Source organism: Coenobita brevimanus, chromosome 110 (assembly GCF_032717465.1).
Source record: "Coenobita brevimanus isolate Jiangsu-jjx chromosome 110, ASM3271746v2, whole genome shotgun sequence".
NCBI lineage: Eukaryota > Metazoa > Arthropoda > Malacostraca > Decapoda > Coenobitidae > Coenobita > Coenobita brevimanus.
Window position 1 is genome coordinate 9883718 of NC_137063.1, and position 25420 is coordinate 9909137.

At 44.1% G+C, this 25420-nt stretch overlaps 1 protein-coding gene across 1 annotated transcript in view; it reads left to right on the forward strand.

Annotated features, from left to right (window-relative positions):
* Nucleotides 1-25420, forward strand: part of Dip-C (dipeptidase C) — a 237422-nt gene that overhangs the window by 148258 nt on the left and 63744 nt on the right. The window contains exon 7 of the mRNA XM_080286052.1: nt 18803-19072. Within this exon, the coding sequence (XP_080142178.1) occupies nt 18803-19072 (270 nt within the window). The remainder of the gene's footprint in view (nt 1-18802; nt 19073-25420) is intronic.

Sequence of the window (25420 nt, forward strand, 5' to 3'; positions counted from 1 at the left end):
GTGTCATTTATGTACAGGGGATTTTCCTCTAGAGTTTTTGTATGGAAGTTGGGGTCAGCCTTAGGATTTTTGTGATACATTGTCATGAACTTCTTCATCCCAGCCAGGTTCATTATTTGTTGCTCATCTTTAGTAAGTTGTCTTTCTTTAATGAAAGGGTACTGTTGGGGGGGGGGGTGAGTGGAAAACTACATTCTTTCATTTGTAAAGAGATTCCAAGAACATCCTTGTGGCTTTTGTCGTTTCTTTGGGTGGCGAGTTGAAGTACAGTAATCCCTCAGTTATCCGATGTAATAGAGCTAAAGGCATGTCCGGAAAGTGGATCCGTCCGGACAATGGACTTCCACCCCGCCCCCCCTTCGTACATAACCTAACTTTGAAGGCCATTGTAAACGGCCAGTACGGTATATCGTACAACACTTGTTCCTGTTTCTGAAATATGAACCACAGCCAAGCATTTACTGGTGAGATGGTCGAGCAGACCTATCAGCCACAGACAAGCCATCACCATTGAAGTGCCATGCTCTGCAGTGACACAAAAAGAAACGACTACACAAAAAAAATGCAGTGGGCACACAAAATATAATGGTAAAATGGAATAAAATCATGGTACAGTACAGTAAACTAGGATAAAAGCAACGTCAGCACTCAATATTCCTCGCAGGGCATCGTGCTGAAGAACCCACTAGTTCCTTGATTCTGACAGTTGCACTGCAGCTGGTGAAGCTGTTGCACCTTACCATACATCCCATTTGGTCTAGCGGCATGCAAGGAATAGCAAAGCATGAAGCAGGTAGGAAACAACCACAAAGCCACCACGTGCACTGCCATAACAGCTGTTCGAGAGGAGCTGTTCACTACACAGTCGCCGGGCGGGAACTGGGAACAACCGAAGGGTCTCTAGCTGACACTGGGTGAACAATGCGGCGCCGCCGGGCTATTCCCTCCCATGCAGGCGAAAATGTTTGCATGATCATAATTTCCACCCAGATGCAAGCATTTTGCCCTGATCTATCTATCTATCTATTGCCAGACGCCTCAATCCTGTTTGGGGTGGCCACAAACAAATCTCCTCCACGTCGCCCTGTCCCCTGCCATTTCACTGCCCTGGTCCCAACTCACACCCTCCTCTCTCATATACCTCTCCACCCCATCCCTCCATCTCATCCTCGGCCTCCCCCTCCCTCTTCCCCCCTCCACCTCACTCACATACACTCTCTTCGTCAGTCTTTCACCCTCCATCCTCTCCACATGGCCAAACCAACTCAGTATGTTCCTCATAACGCTTCCTATCACATCCACATCCACACCACAACGCTCCTTTATATCCTCATTCGTCAGCCTGTCTCTCCATGTGACTCCACAGGTGTCATTAAAGACTTTGTAGTTACTTGTAGAGAAGGTTTGTTGTTTAGTTGTCACTCTCGATTTCTTGTAGTTGGAATTAAAGATGAATACAGTGAGTTGATCTTAATTTATTATCTTCAGAGAAATCTAAGTTGAGCAGGGTATGTCTTACTGAGACAATATAATAAGTAAGTCTAGTTGAGCCCCTCTTTCTTGTTCACTCTCTCCACTACCTGTCGGTTCAAATGCTAGCCTCCTTCTGAGCTCTCTTTCCTAAATTCTGGTGAAACAGGGGTCGTGTCATGTGTGTGACACTGTGGTTGGAAAGTTCCAAAAACCTGTGTGTGAGTATGTGTGTATGTCACTAGGCTTTGTTCCCCTGCTATCTTGCTGACACACTACCTACATCATCCCCTGACTCTGCTACTTCCTATCTGTCGTCAACATTTCCTCAGTTAACTTGCAAGATCATTTCCCTTTCCCAGGCCCGCATGGAGCTGTCTATCTACCTATTTATCTATCTATCTATTATAATTTGTAATTATAATATGGACTCATAACACAGGCTCCTCTTAAATAACTCATTGCCACTGCTGTCACTCTTGACTTGTGTCCTTCCAACAACGTCCAAGCTTCACTTCCATACGTTAGGGTTGGTATCACAATACTGTCATGTAGTAACTTTTTCACTTCCCTGTTTCTTATCACTGTTTTCAAGGAACCAGCAACCTTTCTTCCCTGCTGTACCCTTTCAAGCACTTAACCCTCCAAACCTCCATCCTTACTCATCACACTACCCAAGTACTTAAACGTACTCACATTTTCCAATTCCTCACCATCCAACCTCGCTGTACATTCACTGACTTCACCTCTCTCAAAGACCATCACTTTACTCTTCCCTACATTCACCTTTAGATTCCGTTTTTGCCCTGATCAAATGGGAAAATGTTTAATGGTTTAATACAGCCAGATCACAGCATCCGGGTAATGGATCCTTTGGATAATGGACGTCTGGATAATCCCAGGGATTACTGTATTGTAATTTTCGGCCGTTTTGCAGCAATAATTAGAGATGTCAAAGATAGTGGGTGTGTTTAACCATAATTGAAAAAAATCAAGAGTGTATAGAGGTTGGGGGAGTGGACTTTCTGACCACTACTTGGTGGTGGCCAGAATTAGGATGCAAGTAAGATGGAGGAATAGAAGAAGGGAAAGACGAGAGGAAGGAGTAGTTGCAAGGAGAGTGGAGAGGTTACAAGAGGATGAGAAAAAGGCAGAGTATAAGAGAGAAGTGGAGGAACGATTGGGCAAATATGAATTGGAGCAGATGGGAGATGTGGAAGGTGTGTGTAAGATATTTAGGGAAGAAATATGTGCAGCATGTGATGTGGTGTGTGGAAGGAAGAGAAGACGGAGGGGGGTGCAAGGAACAGCGTGGTGGACTGAAGAGGTGAAACAGGCTGTGGCACAAAAGAAGAAAACATACAATGAATGGATGAGAAATAGGGGCGTGGAAAAAGTTGAGAGGCGGAAGAGAGAGTTATATGTGGAAAGAAAGAGAGAGGTGAAAAGATTAGTAAGAGAGAGTAAGAAGAGAGTGGATGAGGAATTTGGAAGGAATTTGAGTGTAAAGTGGAGGGACTGTAAGAAAATGTTCTGGAGAGAAGTGAAAAGAGTAAGACAGGGTGGAAGTGAAGTTAGCATGGGAGTGAAAGATAAAAATGGTAGATTACTAATGGAGAAGGGAGAAAAAGTGAGCAGATGGAGAGAACACTTTAAGGAATTGTTGAACGTAGAGGATGGAAGTAATGCAAGTATAAGTGGCTGGGGAATGGCTGGGAGAAGGAGGGAGGTGAGAAGACAGGAAGAAATCAGTAGGATAGAAGTTGTGGAAGCAATGAAGAAAGTTAAATCGGGGAAAGCCCCAGGAATTGATGGAGTGTGTGGTGAAATGCTGAAGCATGGGGGAGAGATAATAGTAGAATGGATGTGGAAGATGTGCAGATTGGCCTGGGAGGAAGGTAGAGTCCCGGAGGATTGGAAGTCAGGTATAATTATTCCCTTGTACAAAGGAAAGGGGAAAAAGAAGTGTGTGGTAATCATAGGGGCATTTGTCTTCTTAATATAATAGGAAAAGTGTATGGTAGGATACTTATAGACAGAGTTAGAGAAAGAACAGAGAAATTAGTTGGAGAAGAACAGGGAGGCTTTAGGAAGGGAAGAGGTTGTGTAGATCAGATATTCATTCTTAGATGTTTAGTGGAAAAGTTTCTAGAGAAGGGGAAGAAGTTGTATGCAGCTTTCATGGATTTGGAGAAAGCATATGACAGGGTGGATAGACAAGGATTGTGGAAAGTGTTAAGAATATATGGAGTAGATGGGAAGTTGTTGAATGCTGTGAAGAGTATGAACGATGGTGCGAAGGCTGCAGTGCGTGTGGATGGTGAACTAAGTGAATTTTTCTCTTTGAAAGTTGGTTTGAAACAGGGATGTGTCATGTCTCCATGGTTGTTCAGTCTGTACATGGATGGGGTAATAAAAGAGGTACAAGGTAGGGTAGTGGATGTTGGAGTGGCCCTGGTGAGAGAGGATAGTGTTTGGAAACTCCCTGTACTGTTGTTTGCAGATGATACTGTGTTGTTGAGTGAAGACGAAGGGGAGCTGCAAGGCTTGGTGGATGAGTTTGAGAGAGTGTGTAAGAAACAGAACCTAAAGGTGAATGTAGGAAAGAGTAAAGTGATGGTCTTTGAGAGAGGTGAAGTCAGTGAATGTACAGCGAGGTTGGATGGTGAGGAATTGGAAAATGTTAGTACATTTAAGTATTTGGGTAGTGTGATGAGTAAGGATGGAGGTTTGGAGGGTGAAGTGCTTGAAAGGGTACAGCAGGGAAGAAAGGTTGCTGGTTCCTTGAAAGCATTGATAAGAAACAGGGAAGTGAGCATGGAAGTGAAAAAGTTACTACATGACAGTATTGTGATACCAACTCTAACGTACGGAAGTGAAGCTTGGACATTGTTGGAAGGACACAAGTCAAGAGTGAGAGCAGTGGAAATGAGTTATTTAAGAGGAGCCTGTGGAGTCACGTGGAGAGACAGGCTGACGAATGAGGATATAAAGGAGCGTTGTGGTGTGGATGTGGATGTGATAGGAAGCGTTATGAGGAACACACTGAGGTGGTTTGGCCATGTGGAGAGGATGGAGGGTGAAAGACTGACGAGGAGAGTGTATGTGAGTGAGGTGGAGGGGGGAAGAGGGAGGGGGAGGCCGAGGATGAGATGGAGGGATGGGGTGGAGAGGTATATGAGAGAGGGGGGTGTGAGTTGGGAGCAGGGCAGTGAAATGGCGGGGGACAGGGCGACTTGGAGGCGATTTGTTTGTGGCCACCCCAAACGGGATTGAGGCGTCTGGCAATAGATAGATAGATAGAAAAAAATCAGTTGGCAGAAGCCAGAATGAAATAATACAGATATACCCACCTGGAAAGGGGCAAGAGAAAAATTGTAATTCATACAGCCTGGGGAGAATATTTCTGTAAAGGTAAGTAATGATATTCCCCCCTCCCCCCCAAAAAAAAAAGACTGAAGAAAGACATGCACCATGTCTGACAGAATGGGTTAACTGTATTATGACTGATGTCTCTGCTCATGGAACATGACACAGGACAGCGTTGGCCAACATCGCCGTTAAGGCACTAAGTGACAGACTTTGGACTGCAGAATGTGAAATGAGTCCTCCATTCTGTGTACGACTTACTACAACACATTTTAGACCTCACAGAATAATGCTCTGTGAATCGTCACAGGCTGCACTAAAACGACTCCTAGAGTTTTTACCTACACGTTGAAATGAGTCATCAGAAAATCTTGACATGAGAGGCACACAGTTTTATGTGGCAGCTAGTGCTTGCATACAGCATCCCTGTCAATTATATGACAGAGTCACACAACAAATTAGGCTTATAAGGTTACCACACAAACATTGCCAAACCCTTTTCAACAATATCCCCACTCCTGATACTCCAACACCAGGAGTGAAGAAACACCTGCATATTCGTTTCATGTGCAGGGCAGTACAACGTTTTCATTCGTTTTCGTTTTTAAAGGCTCCAACATGCTTTTCGGCTTTGGTCACCTAATGGCGACTCTCCATGCTGCACGATCTATTGCAGCCTCCCTGTTCAGTTCCTTAACCCTGAGGTCACACTTAACCCCTAAAACGCGGCTGTGTACGCGCGATCCCCCCCCTGTGGCGGGGTTGTAGCGGGGTCTGAGTACCTGTGGAAAAATATTAGCCAAAAATCATAGATTAACCCTAGAGCATTAAAATTTTTAAGGCATATATTACTTACATTCAGCTATCTCCTGAGCCACATGTTGAGCCTTCGTTGACTACCCAAGGACTTGTGAAGACTTGCAAAGTTGGGTAACAAAGTCTTCACTCTCACACCTCCAGAAACCCGGTTTTCTTTCTACCACAGCCTCAGTCTGTCACAGTACACTTTATACAACAACGTACAGGTTGTTTGGAATCCGTATTTGTAAATAAGAACTGAAAATAAGGCTAAAATGGACAGAGCGCACGGCCGACATGCAGCGCGGTGGCGATCTTCCCGTCAATATTGTCACATTTGCCTTTTTCTCGGCAAAAACACGTATACTCCTTTTTTTTCCATCATAGGACTTCGCAAACGTTTGCCTGTCACTATTACGGTAATAAAAATCAATGTCACTGCCAGTATTGTGGACTGGGAATGAGGAAGACCACTGCGGCGAGTTTATTCAGCCTTACGGCACGCACTTTATTCTCGCTCCTGTCGGCCACTCGCACTTCATTTCTATCGCTCACTTTCACTGTATCTTTTTTTTTTTTTTGCCTTATTCATCAGTGTCACTGTCCAGTGTTATAAAAATAATATTTTATACACAAAAAACTTTTACTTTCAGAACATAGAATAGGAAAATATGCTTTTATCTTTTTACACTGGAGTGACTGTCACTCGCAATACTTATATGATTACTATGTACAATTATTTACAACAAAAAACACTGTAACTGTCAGTGCTTTTACAAGTACATACACTAATTTACACTCATCAGGCTGTCACTGTCAGCACGTAAAAGAAAACTAAACAATATTATCACTGTCACTCTCAGTATTTTTCCCAATATTTTTACCCTTATTTTCAAAATCTACTTAGGCTGTGGTAGTCGAAAAAACACGGGTAAGCACAGAGGGGAACTTGCACTCTTTGCACTGCAAGGAGGAGGTGCGCCTAAAAGTTCTTTCCTGCCTGGTAGTGTGGCTGCACACATGACACCTCCTCAGTGCTTTCCCTCTGTGCAGTGGCTGGCAGTGGCTCCAGGCGGTGTCGCTGAAGGTAGGCCATACACTGTAGGCGGTCTGGAGGTGTGTGAGGGTGGCGTTTGGGACCTGTTGAAAGCACCTGGCCATAACGCTGAAGCAGCTGGTAGACACAAGTCTTGGAGAATCTTCTGAGAGAGTAGTTGGCTGGCTTCCTGTTCTTGATTTTATACAGGATGAAGGCGTTCAACATGCACATGTCAATCAAGTGCAAGAACACCTTCCTGTACCAACGACGATTTTTCCTCAGACAGTCAATCTCTCCAATCATCATATCCGACTTGTCCACCAGCCGCATATTGACGTTATAGTCAATTACAGCATCAGGCTTCATCACAGGCTCGCCAGTCCTTCTGTCGACCTTCCCTGTTGCCAGCATTTCACCCTTGTGTACTGTGGTGAGCATGTTCACGACTCTCTTATCATGCCACCTGATCGCAAGCATCTTGTCAGATTTCTTCAGGTGCACGTCTCCCGCTTTGACTTTTCAGCCTCTGGGAAGGCAGGGTAATGTGCCCTGTTACTTCTGACAGTGCCACAGGAGCCGACGCCGTGTTCAGAAAGGTACTTGGCGAGTTTTGGAGCTGTATAATAATTGTCCGTATACAGGACATGATTCTCGCCAAAGTACTTTTCCAAAAGCACTTTCACCACAGAACCAGAGAATCCAAGGGGGTCAGTCTTATCCAAGTCGACATTGCTGGCGGTGTAGATGACGAAGTCAAGGGATGAACCCCGTCTTGCAGTCGCACAGCACGAAAACTTGATTCCAAAGCGGTGGCGTTTGCTTGGAATGTACTGGACGAACCGAAGACGGCCCCTGAACAATACCAAAGACTCGTCAATCACGACTTTCTTGAAAGGGCGCAAGAACCTCGTACACTTATCTTTGATCATGTTCAGGATTCCCCTCACTTTCCATAATGGGTCAGTTTGGGAAGGCTCATCATTATTCGCGAAGTGAAGATAAGTCATCAGCTGCCTAAAACGATCGCGGCTCATGTATTTATTGAATATTGGTGTTGGGCACAGCTCGTCGGAACCCCAGTACTCTTCCAACTTATGCTTCCAGTTGTGCGGCATAAGCAACATCAAGGCAATAAATACAAAAAGCTCGCGGATCGTCAAAGGCACCCATGATGCCATCCGCGACGTGGATGGCGTCGCAGCCTCACCACCTCTTCGCGACCATGCACATTGCCCCTCGTACCTGTTGGTCTCGGTACAGATGTGCTCCATAACCTCGTCGTCAAGGAAGGCCAACAGGTAGTCAACACATTCACCATCGTCGTCCACAGGGAAGTCAGCCTGAAGTCCACACTCACTTTCGTCAAAGGGCAGATCTTCAGGCACAAAATCTGATCCCTCTGACCACACAAAAGCATCTAAAGTTCCCTGCCTAGGCTGGGAGGTGCTTGGGGCGGCGGGGGTGAGGCAGGTCGTGTGGGAGTGGGTGAGGCAGGCTGGGCAATAGTAGGTAAGGGAGAGGTTATCCCAGGCCGTGTTGGTGTTGTGGTGGTGGTGGTGGTGGTTGGAGGGAGATTATCGCTGGGTCAAGGTCACCGCGTGGCGTGACTCCTGAGTTGCCTAGTGGGAGTTAGCCTAGGGGACTTAACTTTACTCACACGAACACTAGGCCTACGATAACCTCTCATACCTAACATTGCCTCGTCTACTTCCTTTCTCGGTGGTGATGGAGACTCCGATGACTCAGGAGACAGGACAGCAGACGAGGAGGACGAGAGAAGAGGGCTGGGAGAACGTGGCGGGCTTGCGGTGGTGTGGCGGGCGTAGTGGACAATGCCGGTGCACTGCTGTCTCCGCTCCTCTTCCTTTTCTCTCCTTTTCCATATTCGAGCCCCATTTTCACCGGGCCTTCCCTGTAGAGGTGCTGGGCACAGTCACAGTTTCCTGGGCACAGAAATCATCACTTCCGGGGCTGAATCAGCACTCGATTGTGTCTCTGATTCAGCCAGGCTAGACAAAACACCCACGTCACTGCCGTAGTCCATAGAGGCTTTCAACAGTTCAGATGCTATGGCCGAGTCACTTAGCCCCTTGGTAGTCACTTGTAAAGTTTTGAAGGGCGTAGAGGTAACAAAACCCTTTTTTGGAGGGCTAGAAGGCACGGAACTAGAAGAGCTAGAGCCTGACATGGTGTCACCGTGGCAGATTTGCGTGGACTGACGCGTGAAAAAATGACAGTGTGACAACTGGGGAAACAAGCGTTTCCCAATAGCAAAAAGTGCTTGCGAGATGACGGCGCAGATTGACACGTATCAGCCATCCGCGCGTTGCCATATCGCACGACGAGGGAGGGCCGCGCATCGGTGCGTCCGTGGGTAAAAAAAATGAGACTTGGCAACAACCGAGGTCAGTAGTACAAAGGTCAAGTGTGCTAAAAGTAGCTCACGGGTGGCGGGACTGAGAGACAATACCGGCTTGAGCCTGCTTGCCCGCGGTTATTCAAAATTAACTCAAATCGCAAACGCGACGACCCGCCGTCTTGTCCTTTGAGCCGACCGTCGCAAAAGCGACGATCCGCGTTTTAGGGGTTAATGACCTCGTTCCATGTCTTTCTCGGTCTGCCCCTTGTAACCCCACCCCCAATATTTACACTTCTCACCTTCCTCACCCAGTTATCATCCCCCATCCTCTCCACATGTCCAAACCATCTCAATCTACCTCTCCTCATCACAACACCAATACACTCCAGTCCCATCCTACCTCTCAACTCTTCCATCGCGAACCCAGCCCCCCCAGACCTTGGACACAGGGACGCACTACACATCCACCTAATCATTGTCATTTCTGTATGTCTGAGCCGGCAAATATCCTTCTCCTTCACTGCCCAGGTCTCACTACCATACAGCATTACACTCCTAACACATGCTGCATACAAAGACCCCTTAGCACATAGGGAGAGTCCTCTCAATGTCAGGAGAGGCAAGAGCTCCCTGAACTTCTTCCAACCACTTCTCACCCTAGCCACAGATCTAGCTCCAGCCCCACCTCCAGCACACAACATGTCTCCCAAATAACAAAACTCTTCCACACACTCAAGAGATTCACCAGCAAGTTCAATTCTTTCACGTCTGACAATGTTCACCTGCTCTCCCCGACACGCCGCACACATAAAATCAGCATTATCTCGCAGTCTACCTCTGATACCACTACATCTCTTTTGCACCCATTTATCACAAACACCGCACAAGATGGAATTACTTCCCACGCCCTTGTGGCAAACTGCACATGGCCACTCTCCCTCGTCTTTGACAGTACTGCCACCAACCCTAGATATCATCACTTTTACTTTATCTGCATTTACCCTTAAGCCCTTGTGCCCCATACCATCTCTCCACTTCCTAAACCTTTCCTCCACCTCTCTTTTGTTCTCTGCAATCAACACCAAATCATCAGCATACAACAACTCCCACGGGAGTCCGTTTCTAAAGTCACGTGAAAGGGCTTCAAGTACCATGATAAACAACATGGGACTCAAAACCGACCCATGATGCACACCAGCATTCACGGAAAACCCATCACTCAAATCCCCATTCACTCTTACCTGGGTGTGAGCACCCACATACATAGCTATAACCACCCTAACCAGCCACTCCTCCAAGCCAAGCTTTCTCATTGCCCACTTCACCACCTGTCTAGGGACTCTGTCAAAGACCTTTTCCAAATCAACAAAAACAAAATAAAGATCCCTTCTCCTACCAATATATTTTTCCTGAAGCTGTCAAACAATGAATATGGCATCAGTGGTCCCCCTACCTGGCATAAACCCAAACTGCATCTCATCAATATTCACTCTTTCTCTAATCATACCCTCTAAAACGCTCTCCATTACCTTCATTATCTGATGTAAAAGCTTTATATCTCTATAATTTCCTCTTTCCAGGGCATCACCCTTCCCTTTATACACATTTACAATTGCACTCTTCAGCCAATCATCTGGGACAACACACTCATAAATAATCCAATTTATCAGGTCAGTGACCAGTGGCATCACCAGGGGTCAGATTTTTGGGGGGCTGTAGCCCTGGTGTAGGTAGAAGGGGGGTGGTGATCGGGTGGTGAGCGAAGCAAGCCTATGCAGCTGGGGGGTACGGGGGGGCGCTGTAAGCCCCCCCCCGGAAATTTTTTTCGGAAATTGAGCAGTTTTAGGGGCATTTTTGAGGCCTATAGATGAAGAAAAAGTAAAATAAGGTCTCACAGGCTATTAATAAGAAGCTTATAGGACACATGAATATTGATGGGCCTAATACCAGGTATCAGTAAGCCTTATGATATAATGTGTACCAGTACAAGGTAATTGTATAAAGCTTTTTTGCAGATAATAGTTTTTCTTCAATTGCTAGTATTATGTGGTATCATAACGGTTTCTTAGTCTTACCATATTAAATTTGATAATTCAAAGAAGTTCTTTATTCAATGTATATAGATACAATTGCCAAGATTTATCTTCCATTACCAGTACTGTGATAGGAAAACAAAGCCATTCACAAAAAAACAAAAATTATAAAATATTATTCTAAAACAAGTAACTCCAGTTCATAAAGCAGTTTCATTATAAAACCATTTTGATAAAACAAAATTACAAAAAAAAATTTATTCTATAAAAATATATTTGCAACAATGAGAAATAGCCTAGGCCTAGTCAATTTAAAAATAAATCAATAAAAAAAATCCTGGCCTAAGCTTCATAAAATGACTACTGAAATAGTTTGATATAGGGCTACTTAAATATGTCTGAATGGGTTCAGCTTTGGGGTTATCTGGGATTGCTTCTGGCACCTCATTCCCAATAACAGCCACTTTTTCTCGGCACTCATCTGAGTCATCTTTGGAGGTGCGGGTGCGAAAGAATTTTCTTATGTCACCCTGTCCCTGAGGATTTTTAGATGACCTTTTCATCACTTGAGTGGCTGCTGGCTGATATCCGCAAATGTATTTTTGTAGAATAGCCTATAAAAGGGAAATGACATTCAGTTCTGACAGTCGAGTGTCGACTGAACCAACTAAGTACTGCTGACTCTTTGTATAGAGTATAGGCTAGATCTCATATCTGTAAAAACAAAAATGAACATGTAAAGTGAGGTGGCTAACAATATACCGGAACATAGTGACTGCTATACAGTCACTGAAACCAATACATTCAAATAAAACCGAAAACAACACAGGATCTAGCCACAGTTCACAGACACTTCTCAATGTAAACAAACATTCCGAGTTCCGACTTCCGATACTCTGAATATTCGAATTTGTGAAAAATTGCATAGATCAGATATTTTAGATGCATAATCCAATTTTAATGCTCCGTGATTAATATATACCATATTATATATTGTAAAAATATAAAAAGTCTGATAAATGTAATACAATCTTGCATTCTTTGTGCAATAAATATATTGCAAAGAAAACTAAGCTTGGAAAAAGTATATGGGAAACTAATATATTATAACTATTATGATTTGAGTCATAGGTTCACGTAAATTGTGAATAACTAATCACATTATATAGCTATAAATAATATTGTATTAAACTAATATGGATGCACAAATAAAAGTGGATTGGCGGTAGAGGGTTGGGGGAAAGCTAGGTGGGTCAATCCTGAGCTTCAAGCATACTATGTAAGCTGGTGATTTTTTATTATTATTTGGGGGGGCTGCAATTTTTGGGGGGCTGAGTCCTTGATTTGGGAGGGCTAAGCCCCCCCCTGGTGACGCCACTGTCAGTGACTAATTTCATCCCTATATTGCCTGAGGCCTTCAACATTTCGGCAGTCAACCCAGACACACCTGCTGCCTTCCCCACCTTCATCCTGCCTATTGCCTCACTCACAGCAGCAGCTTCATTCAAAGGCCAAGGGCCAAACACTGGATCTGCTGACTCCAAACCTTCTCTGTCCCAGTCAAACTCCTCATTCAACAACCGGTTATAATGCTCTCTCCATGCATCTTTAATATCCTCACTGTTCACCACTACCCTTCCTTCATCATTCTTCACACACTGCTCACCTATAATATCCCAATTATCCCTCTTCACCTGACCTGCCACCCTAAATATCATATTTTTCCTTTCCCCATGATTTAGTTTATCAAGTAAAAGTCTCTGTGACTCATACTTTGCCCTGTATACCTCTCTTCTAGCCCTATACTTGGCAGCCAAATATTCCTCTTTGCTACCACCCTTCTTCCATTCCTGGAAAAGCCTTCTTTTCTCCTTAACTGCAGCTTCTACACCCTCATCTCACCACCAAGTTACTTTATGTCTTGGTGGTCCTCTTGTCCAACCTCATGTTACATCAGTAACTCTCAAGAGATTGTTCTTGAGGGCTCTGTACTGTTCATTAATGCCTTTGTCTACAGCTCTCTGTTCAGCCACCACTCTCCTCAACTTGCTATAGAAGGCATCCTTTACTACTTGGTTTTTCAGCTTCCATATTTTCCTCCTGGGTACATAAGTTCTCTTTTTCATCACTTGTTCTTTAAGCACCATATCACAAATCAGTAGTTTGTGCTGCTGCACACACTCCTCACTTCCTATAAATAACATCCCTCACTAACCTCCTATCGGCCCTCCTAACCAGAAAATAATCTATCTGACTGCTATTTCCCCCAGACTCATACGTAATTAACCTATTGTCTCTTTTCCTAAAATATGTGTTGCACACAATCATGTCCGTTGCTTCCCCACTCTCAAGTATCCTTTCCCCTTCTGCATTCCTTATACCATACGCACATCCCCCATGCACTCCTTCATAACCTTGTGCTGCTTCACCTACATGACCATTTAAATCCCCTCCCAAAACCACTATCTCATCATCCCGCATACCACCCACTACATGTACCGGTATTAAATCATCCCAAAATCTATCCTTCTCTGCTTCATCCAATCCTGCCTGTGGAGCATATGCCGATATAATTGCATCTGTCCTTCTACCGAACAGAATTTTCACTACCAATATCCTATCGCTTACTCTCATACCATTCATTACATATTCCACCTATTTCTTCGCAACCATCACACCAACACTGCCTTGATTAGAACACTGCACATTAATAGAAGCCCCCCCTCCAACAACCCTGACACGAACAGAGGGCTGGTAATGCAATCCCAAACAGATAATCTTTTCATCCTCAGCAGTCTTAATTAACATACCCATATAGCACACCAAGCCCTCTTCCTCTCATCCTCCCCAGATATCACCTTTTGCTCCCCAAACCTCACCCCCACAACATCTTGGAGAATGGTAGAAACCCTTGGCTCTGACCATCTTCTGATCATCATCACTGCCAAAATGAGAATCACCCCAGCTAGCCACAGACACACACACCAGTTGTAAACGAGGTAACTGGAAGGCCTTCACAAGTGAAACAGAACAACACTTTGAAACATTGAACACCTATCACGAACATCCACACCGCTGTGCACATTTTCAGTACAGTTATTCAAAATGCAGACAAAAGACACATGCCTGGAGGCAACAGAAAGAAACACAATCCCAGCTTCACACCAGAAATTCAAGGCCTCATCAGTCAATGCGACACAGTGCAACACTCCCCAGCACCCCATACACAAGACATTGTACTACAAATACAACCACTCAGTGCTCAGATAAACAGTAAAATATCAGAGTAGCAAACACTAAATTGGAATAATTATCTCTAGACACTTAATCACAAAACAAACACCAGCAAACTCTGCAAAACACTAAACAGTATCATACTCTCCAACAGTAACACTATACAATCACACGCTGCCATCACAACAACAGACACCATACCCTCAAACAGAAAACAAGCAAATACTCTCATCAATCACCTTTCACATGTCAGTCATCTAAACCCCCATTGCGACAACCAACGTGTCATCCGACACAAGAGACAGTTCCCCAAAGACCCAGACTTCGCACCCTTCGCCTGCAACCAAACGAAGCACATCATTATCAGCCTTAAGCACTCATTTGGCCCTGGCCCAGACAACATAAACAACATACACCTTAAACATCTTGGACCACAAGACATACAAGCATTCACCAACATATCAAACTACAGATGTACTGACAACATAATACCCAACATCTGGAAGCATGGTAATGTTATCACTATCCTCAAACCCAACAAAGACCCCACAGTGTCTTTCCCACACCGCTTCATCACACTCCTCTGCACCCCCTCCAAAGTCACTGAACAACTAGTATTACAACTAGTAACACCTCACATCTCCCTAGCTTCATCACAACAGGTTTTAGGCTGCTACACTCCACAAACACTCCTCGTACCGACCTTACACAGAGTCTTTGATGGCATCAGTTCACGTAAGTCACCACACAGAACACTCCTAGTCACACTAGACATTAGCAAAGCTTTTGATGCCATCCCCTGCTGTAACCTTACAAACAAAATGTTCAACACACACATGCACAATAACACAAAAAGATGGCGGGCAAACTACTTAGCAGGCAGATGTGCACATGTAACATTTACCAGTCAGTCATCAAACATCAGAAACTTCACAGATGGTGTCCTCTATACATGCACGACATACCCACACCCCACACACCACAGATACACATAGCTTCCTGTGCACACAGCATAACACTTACATGTACACACCAAAACGCAAACATAGCGGCACACATCCTCCAACCCTACCACACTACACTACACAAATAGTTCACCAAAAACAGACTCAAAATAGCCCCAGCCAAATCTACAGTGACCCTTCTCACAAACTGGACAGCAGAAAAACACACACACACACACACACACACACACACACACACACACACACTTGGTGTAACATACATCAGTGTCTTTTAAACAACACATCACAAACATTTGTTTCGTTTCATTTTTGAAGGCTCCAACATGCTTGCATGCGTCAGCCTTGGTCACCCAATCGCAGCTTTCCATGCTGCTTGATCTATGGCAGCCTCTGTTCGGTCCCTTAACCCAGAGGTCACACATAATGATTTCGTCCCACATCTTTTTTGGTCTACCCCTCACACCCCACGCTCAGTATTAACGTTTCTCACTTTCTGCACCCAGTTATCATCCCCTATCCTCTCCACATACCCAAACCACCTCAATCTACCTCTCCTCGTCACAACACCAATACACTCCAGTCCTATCCTACCTCTCAACTCTTCCATCATAAACCCAGCCCCCCCAGGTCTTGCACGCAAGGATGCATTGCACATCCACCTAGTCGTTGTCATTTCTGTATGTTTGAGCCTGCAGATATCCTCTTCCTTTACTGCCCTGGTCTCACTACCATACAATATTACACTCCCAATACATGCTGCATACAAAGATCTCTTGGCATGTAGGGAAAGCCTTCTCAGTGTCAGGAGAGGCAACCGCTCCCTGAACTTCTTCCAATCACTTCTTACCCTAGCCACAGAGCTAGCTCCAGCCCCACCTCCAGCACGTAACATGTCTTCCATGTAACAAAACTCTTCAACACACTCAAGAGACTCACCAACAAGTTCAGTCCTTTCATGCCTGACAATCTCCACTTGCTGTTCCTGATATGCCGCTCATGGAAAATCAGCATTATCTCTCAGTCTCCCTCTAATACCACTACATCTGTGCACCCACTTATCACAAACACTGCACAAGATAAAATTACTTCCCATGTACTTGTAACAAAATGCACATGGCCACTTTCCCTCTTCTTTGACAGTACCATCACCAACCCTAGATATCATCACTTCTGTTTTATCTGCATTAATGGTACCGTAGGTGGGGGTGCTCACCATCCACCCACTTGATGTAGTGCTGCAATCGAGTGACTGCCTCATCCTCTTTTCCTTCCTTCTTTCCCCCCCTTCCTCTTCTTGTCTTTCTTTTCTTCCTTCATTTGTCTTTCTTCTATCTATGGGTGACTCTACGCTGAGTGACAAGCCAAATAGTTTCCTGTACACCATGAAATAATTTAATACACTGGGTGGTAACCATATAACCAGATTATGGCACCTGGTGATTTAGTGGGTAATTAAGGCTCTCCAATCGGATTGAGCCTGTGCAGGTTTATATCCAAAGGGTGATTGGGGTTTATTGCTCACGTAATGCCACGCAGGGATGAGTGAGGCTGGTCATTCTCATCTTAAATGTCAGGACCCACTTGCCTAGACCTGGGCTCCTGTGCTCCCCGTGGGGCAACACAGGATTGGATGATGATGGTGATGGCACTCTTAAGCCCTTGTGCACCATACCGTCTCTCCACTTCCTAACTCTGCCTCCCTTTTGTTGCAGTCAACACCAAATCCTCAGCATACATCTCCCATGGGAGTCCATTTCTGTGGTCACGTGAGAGGGCTTCAGGTACCATGATAAACAACAAGGGACTCAAAACTGGCCCCTGATACACACCAACATTCCCGGAAAACTCATCACTCAAATCTCCATTCACTCTTACATGGGTGTGAGTACCCACATGCATGGCCATAACCACCCTAACCAGCTGCTCCTTCATCCCAAGCGTTCTCATTGCTCACTTCACCAAGATGCAATGTCCTAAGGTCGCTTGCCATACAACATTCGGACACAACAAAGTAACCACCACAGCAATAGACAAACAATATATACGTTCAGTGATGAATTATGCTAGCCCTGCTTGGGCTTCTAACCACACTGAAACACTTGACAACACCCTGCAGACCATACAGAACAAGTTCTTAAAAATAATCATGGGCTGCACAGCTACAACACCTACAGACCACCTACACCAAGAAACCAGAGTCCTCAAAGTCAAGGATCATCTAGACATGAGAGGCGCACAAATTCTTGCCGCAGCCTCCACAAGCAGCACATCCACACACACCAAATTACATCAAACAACACCTGGCACACGATATCATGCACAAATTCTGTCATCTTTCCCCCCTTGCCAGCCTCAAACCAGCGTCCAGAAGTATATCCATGCTCAAGTCACTTACCACTCCATTCAGTCACTCAAAGACAACACACAGCTGCACACATGGCCTCCTAATATCCATCCTTTTGAATCATACCTTCCTCGTGAGGACAGGGCCCACCTGGCCAGGCTGAGATGTGGGCATCATCCAGCCCTTAGTTATCAGATGAGACTGGTTGACTCAGTTGCTGATGCTAGTCCAGGATGCAACACAGCACCCCATACTGTTAAGCACATTATGGAAGACTGCATTGCACGCAATCACCTGCACCAACAACACAACATACACTCCTTGAGAGCTCTGTGGGAAAGCCCAGTCTCGGCTGTGGCCTTCCTTAGGGAGTCGGGGCTATTTGGCCAGACTACCTAAGGAACAAGTGTTACAGCTACTACTACTGCTGCTACTACTACAAGCCCCCCTCCTGACGTGCATCATCAGGGGTATCTTTTAAATAGGACTGATTGAGTTCACTTTACCAGTCTTAGATCAGGACATTAGTCAGTCCTGCTGAGTTAAAAGCTAAGATCTGAGTTGGATGGAATCACAGATGACAGATACCCTGGGTGTAGAATAAGCCCACATAACATAACACACATATTGAACCACTGCATAGCACATGCCACACTTAAGATGCAGACACAACATAAATGGTGTAAAGAATCAATGAGATGACCCCATAAGGGCAGTTGCCTTCCAGTGGTTGAGAGGTTTGCTTGGCCAGTCAGACTGGTGTAGAAAACAACAACAACAACTACATTATAGTTATGCCAGTGACTATGGAAACTTCATGAATGATAGGAGTGCGATCATTACCCTTCCCAATAAGGGCTACAGGATCCAATACATGCATAAGAATATGTTTATAACTTAAACAGAGGTATTAATAGAAAGTAATACTGTATACAATATTGAATCCTTGTGTAAGTAGGGTTGCCAACATGGAATAGAATCAGTGGGTATTTTGCAGTATTTGCCATCTGTAGTGTTAGATAGTTTAGTGAGAGTTGTGTGCTTAAGTCATATTCATCAGGTGTACTCATTCAGTTCACTGATGTTGCCTCTTTATGCTCAGAGAATTCTAATAGTTTGAGTAGTACAGTATCGTAGCCAGTTAAAATTTGTTTTCACAGATCATGTATGCATGTTTTGTTGTGTTTATAGGTTGGTGATGGTGATATCTGCCTTTTTGACATGGGTGCAGAGTACTACTGCTATACCAGTGACATCACCTGCTCCTTCCCAGCCAATGGAAAATTCACCTCTGATCAGAAAATAATCTACAATGCTGTGTTGGCTGCATCCCGAGCAGTTATGGCAGCAGTGCGCCCTGGCGTGTCATGGGTGGAGATGCATCGCCTAGCGTATCGCACCATGCTGGCTGCCCTCAAGGAGGCTGGCATAGTTACTGGTGACCTGGATGACATGATGAAAGTAAGTTTTGGTACTTTTGGATACTAGACATGGGTTGTTTGATAGGGAAGTTTCATAATGAAATTGCTAATGTAGTACAGTGGCCTCCTAATTTGGGTGAGATTCAGTTACCTTTTTCTGTCACTTTCTTATCAGTTAGAATTCACATATTTAAATATGCATAGATTCTCAGTGCAAAAAACTTCAGAGGATATTTAAGATGGTGTCACACAGAGCCAAAAACAACTAACATGTCGGCCATTTTTGCAAGCTGTTAACCAAAATCACAGCAGTCAGTGAGATTTTACCTGCAGTGGGAAAGTGATAACAAGTTTGACTCACAGCTTGTTGCTAAAATTAGTACTCAAATGAGCATGAGATCAGTTTTGTAACTGAATAAAATATTTAATTTAAGCATGAAGTAATCCATCCATCATCCAATCCTGCGTTGCCCCATGAGGAGTGTAGGAGCCCGGGGCTAGGCAAGTTGGTCCTGACATTAAGATGAGGGTGACCAGCCTCACTCATTCCTGAGTGGCATTACTTGAGCAGTAAACTCCAACCAACCACCCTTTGGATAGAAACCCTCACAGGCTCAATCCGATTGGAGCGCCGTAATTACCCACTAAACCACCAGGCACCAAAATTTGGTTATATGATTACCACCCAGAGTAGTCAATGGTTTCCTGGTGTACAGGAAACATTTGGCTTGTCAATCATTGTAGAGTCACCCACAGGCAGAAGGAAGAAAAAAGAATGAAGGAAAGAAAGACAAGAGGGAGTGTAAAGTCACCCATAGGCAGAAGGACGAGGAAAGAATGAAGGAAAGAAAGACAGAAGAGGATGAAAGGAAAGAAGGATGGAGGAGAGGAAAGGGCAGACACCCGATAGCAGCACTACATCGAGTGGGTGGATGGCGAGCACCCCCACCTACCACATATGAAGAAGTAATAATTGAAAATATTGTTTGAATCATCTGCTTCTTAGTGATTTCATTTTTTCGTGATATTATAAAATCATTATTCAGCCTCTGATGACCAGCCATGGACAACATTTGTAAACACATTTCACCATGACCTCTTTACCTTCTTCTGAACATGGTACTGTAGATTCATAATTTGGATGTCAGAAGCACAGCACCAATATACAGAACCACAAGACATGCGGTTAGAGCCTCTCTCACTTAAGTTTCCATGATGAACTTCGCCAGCTTTGTTGTTATTCTGCATGGAACAAAGTGTGCCACTCATCAGTGTAATAATTGTTTCACTTTTGTAGCTGTTTCAGCTCACAGTAACAACTAACATGGTACCCAAAATTGCCATGTTTCAAGGTAATAATACTCTAAGCATCAAAAAGTAAGAGATGATAGTGTGTGCAAAGTGGTAAGTAAATCCTATGTAAATTGTTGGAATATTTCACAGCCATAGAACCCAACTCCCTCACTTATCTTTAATTTTTATGGGATGATTACTGTACGTTTACATGAAAATCACGGCACCTGACTGTTTGAGGAACACAACCCTCTTGTAAATTGAGAGGTCACTGTATGTTGTTTGAATGCATTTCTGTTCACAAAGCCCATCAGAGAATGTTCTTTTCTAAAGTGAAGAGGCCTGTCTAGTAGAGCCAGAATTCCAAGGGCTTGATATGGTGGGTGAATGGGACTGTGGCCCAATCAGGTAGGTAAACTTTGGTTAGTTTGGTATTTCAATCAGGTTTTATCTGGCTCCCTGGACCCTACCTTATCCCTCACCCCTTGGGATGGGAAAGGAAGTATGGATGATGGTGATGATGTAGAAGCAGCTCAGACTTAGAAACCATGTTGTGGGAGTAGGGGAGAATGAAGGACGAGTTACAAGTAAGCCATAATGTGCAAGTGAAATGAGGATGGGGAGTAGTTCTACACATCCCCCCTTTCACTTCCCAGTACTATCACAGTGAGCTGTTTCTTCTCTCCTTATCATCATCTCCAAGTCTCTCTATCTGTCTATTGCCAGACGCCTTAACCCCTCCGTTGCCGTAGGTCCGGAATTTTACGTGCGCCCCTGGCAGACTCTGGGACCATTTTCTGAAGTTTCGAAAATTGATTTTTTTTCCATGCCATATTGAAGAGGAAATTCCGATGCACCTGGCAATGCAAATTTCAGCTTCCTAGACCCATCCTGTGGCATGCAAACAAATGCAGAAGCTGCATAAATGTAGGTAGCTGATACTAGTCTATCTATCTATCTATCTATTGCCAGACGCCTCAATCCCGTTTGGGGTGGCCACAAACAAATCGCCTCCAAGTCGCCCTGTCCCCCACCATCTCACTGCCCTGCTCCCAACTCACACCCCCCTCTCTCATATACCTCACCACCCCATCCCTCCATCTCATCCTCGGCCTCCCCCTCCCTCTTCCCCCCTCCACCTCACTCACATACACTCTCTTCGTCAGTCTTTCACCCTCCATCCTCTCCACATGGCCAAACCACCTCAGTGTGTTCCTCATAACGCTTCCTATCATATCCACATCCACACCACAATGCTCCTTTATATCCTCATTTGTCAGCCTGTCTCTCCATGTGACTCCACAGGCTCCTCTTAAATAACTCATTTCCACTGCTCTCACTCTTGACTTGTGTCCTTCCAACAACGTCCAAGCTTCACTTCCGTACGTTAGAGTTGGTATCACAATACTGTCATGTAGTAACTTTTTCACTTCCATGTTCACTTCCCTGTTTCTTATCACTGCTTTCAAAGAACCAACAACCTTTCTTCCCTGCTGTACCCTTTCACGCACTTCACCCTCCAAACCTCCATCCTTACTCATCACACTACCCAAGTACTTAAACGTACTCACATTTTCCAATTCCTCACCATCCAACCTCGCTGTACATTCACTGACTTCACCTCTCTCAAAGACCATCACTGTTCTCTTCCCTACATTCACCTTTAGATTCTTAAACACTCTCCCAAACTCATCCCCCAAGCCTTGCAGCTCTCCTTCGTCTTCACTCAACAACACAGTATCATCTGCAAACAACAGTACAGGGAGTTTCCAAACACTATCCTCTCTCACCAAGGCCACTCCAACATCCACTACCCTATCGTGTACCTCTTTTATTACCCCATCCATGTAAAGATTGAACAACCATGGAGACATGACACATCCCTGTTTCAACTCTACTATTCATACGTAGGTATTGCAGGGACGCAACTTTTTTTTTTTTTATAAATACCAAAAAACATTGTCAGTGGTGCTGAAAAGGTGTGAAACAACTAAAAATGCATATTTTGACATTTTTCAGTTCATAATATGTTAGGTTTGAAGTTAAAAAATTATATTTTGAATTTATTTTGCATTTTTCAGTGTTTATTTGTTTATGGTAGTATCGACTTATTTTTGTAGACTGGGTGGTGAAGTTTGTTGGAAAAGGGAGGTGAGAGCTTTTGTTTTCAGACCTAAATGAGATAAACATCATCCCTTTTAGTGTACAGGCTGGACAGTGAGGGCTGAAATGCGAGACGACCTGCCATTCGCACCTCGCGCGAGCTGATTAGCAGGAAGGGAAAGGAGGCCTTTCCACCCACGAAAGCATCACGTAAACATGGAAAACTTTCCTTTTATGCTTGTAAAAGGCAAAGAATATGTAAAATGATTCAGAACAGTACAGGTACTGTAAATCTACAGAGCAAAAATTAATTTTTCGTTTACCGTATTTTCATGTCATTTTTGTTTATGCCTGCGTTTACTTATAATTGTAAAGAGGGTGGTTGTGTGTGTTTCGCAAGGAAGGAGAAAGATGATGTATTCTGTCTCTGTCGAGGTAATGGGTATAACTACTGTATATGTGTTTTGACATGGCCACGAGTGAAGAAATCGTACATCCACTCACCTCGGCAGCAGGTGGTGCACTGAAAAATGAGGTGTGAGAGCGTGAAGTGAAAGTCGGTATCATGTCCCAGATGTTCGTTCACTTCCCAAAAGTTTTCACAGTTTTCTACAAGTCGCACTATGTTGAATGATCCAAACCAGTACAACAAACCTGAGCAAATAGGTAAAGATACCATGACAAAAATGTATTTTTTTTTATTATCATGTCCTTTTTGTTTATGCCTGTGTTTACTTATAAACAGAGTGGTTGTGTGTGTTTTGCAAGGGGGGAGAAAGATGACTGTCTGGGTCGAGTTAATGGGTATAACTATGTGTTCTTACCTAATTGTATCTTTACAGGAATGAGTCAAGCTCGTACTGTCCCGTGTCTTAAACCATATTTATCGTACATATCCTTAAATTTGTGAATTGTTTTGGCACACACTATTTCATTCGGTAGTGCATTCCATTGATCAATTGCTCTGTTTGGGAAACTGAATTTCCTTATGTCTTTATCACCTCTCTTCTTACGCAGTTTTTTGCAGTGTCCTCTTGCTGATGCTTCTCCATATGTTAAGTAATCATTTATGTCTATTTTCTCCTTCCCTGATATGGACTTATATAGCATTATCATGTCACCTCTTTTCCTTCTCTCCTGTAGTGTTGGTAGATTCAGTTTATTTAGTCTTTCTTCGTAGCTTAGGTCCCTTAAGCTTGGTATCCATCTTGTAGCGGCCCTTTGAACTTGTTCAATCTTGTCTATGTGCTTTTTGAGATGAGGACTCCAGACTACTGATGCATATTCCAGGGATGGTCTAATGAATGATGTTATTATCCTTCTTAGCATGTCTTCATTTATGTATGTGAATGCTATTCTCATATTTGCAAGCAGTGTATATATGTTCCGTACCTTCTCGCTGTGTTTAGGCATGGCTGCTAGCGAAAAAGTCGTACATCGACTCATCACGGCAGCAGGTGGTGAACTGACAAATGAGGTGTGAGAGCATGAAGATAAGTCTCATGACCCAGATGTTCGTTCCCTTCCCACAAGTTTTCAGTTTTCTACAAGTTGCGCTGCATCATATGATCCAAACCTGAGCAAATAGGTAACGATACCAAGACAAAAATGTGTTTTTCTCTTATTATCATGTCTTTTTTGTTTATGCCTGTATTTATTCATGATCATAAACAGGGTAGTTGTGTGTGTTTCGCAAAAGAGGAGAAAGATGATATTTTCTGTTTGGGTTGAGATAGTGGGTGTAGTTTTTTTTTTTTTTTTTTTTTTTTTTTTTTTTTTAATGCAAGGAAGAAGGATCTTTGGCTGAGCCTGCAAAATGTTCCTTTCAAGAAAAATAAAACAAAAACAATATAAAAGAGAGCCAGATTCAAGATCAATTCATTTAGAGATGCCTGGACACACTGTGTTTGAATGACTGGAGGTCATAGAAAGTAGGAAATACAGACAGAGGGAGACAGTTCCAAAGTTGACCTGTTGCATAAATGAAGGACTGGGAGTAATGGTTAACACTTGCATTAGAGAGTTGGACAGAAAAGGGATGAGAGTTTGTTTCTAGATGGGTGCTACACGCCCGTCGTAGAGGCGGAGGAATGCAAGCAGGCAGTTCAGAGGAGCAGTGACCATTGAAGTAACGATAGAAAAGAGATAAAGAGGCAACAGTGTGGCGAAGAGACAGAGGTTGAAGGGAGCCAGTAAGAGGAGGAGAGTTGATGAGATGAATATCCTTTGACTCCACCCTTTTGAGAAGAGCTGTATGTGGGGAGCCTCCCCACACATGAGAGTTGTACTCTAAACAGGGGTGAATAAAACCCATGTATAAAGGCAACAACTGTGCAGGGATAAAGAAGGCACGGAGTCAGCTTAGCACACATAATCTCTCGGAAGCCGATTTTACAAGAGATGCAATATGATCTTTCCAAGATAAGTCCTGTGTGAATGAAACCCCAAGGATGTTCAAGGATGATGCAGGATTGATCTGCTTGATGTGCTTGTTTAGGCATGGCCGCAGGCAAAAAAATTAAAATTCCACTCATCACAGCAGCAAGCTCTGAACTGCATGATAGGATGTGTAGGGGTGTAGTGTAGGTCAGTTTGAAGATGTTCAGAACACTTGTTCACTTCCCAAAAATTTTCACCGTTTTTTTTAGGCCATGCTAAAATGATGCCAGTGGTCATTTATCGGTTAAACGTCATTCGAAGCCGGCGGCCATGGAGGGATTAATCCCATATGGGGTGGCCACAGACAAATTGCCTCCCAGTCACCCTGTCCCACACCATTTCACTGCCCTCCCCCCAGCTTACACCCCCTCTCTCATATACCTCTCCACTCCATCCCTCCATCTTGTCGGCCTTGTCCTCCCTCTCCTCCCGTCCACCCCACTGACATACATTCTCCTTGTTAGTCTCTTGCACTCCATCCTCTCTACATGGGCAAACCACCTCAGTGTATTTCTCCTAATGGTTTCTATCACATCCAAATCCACATGTCATA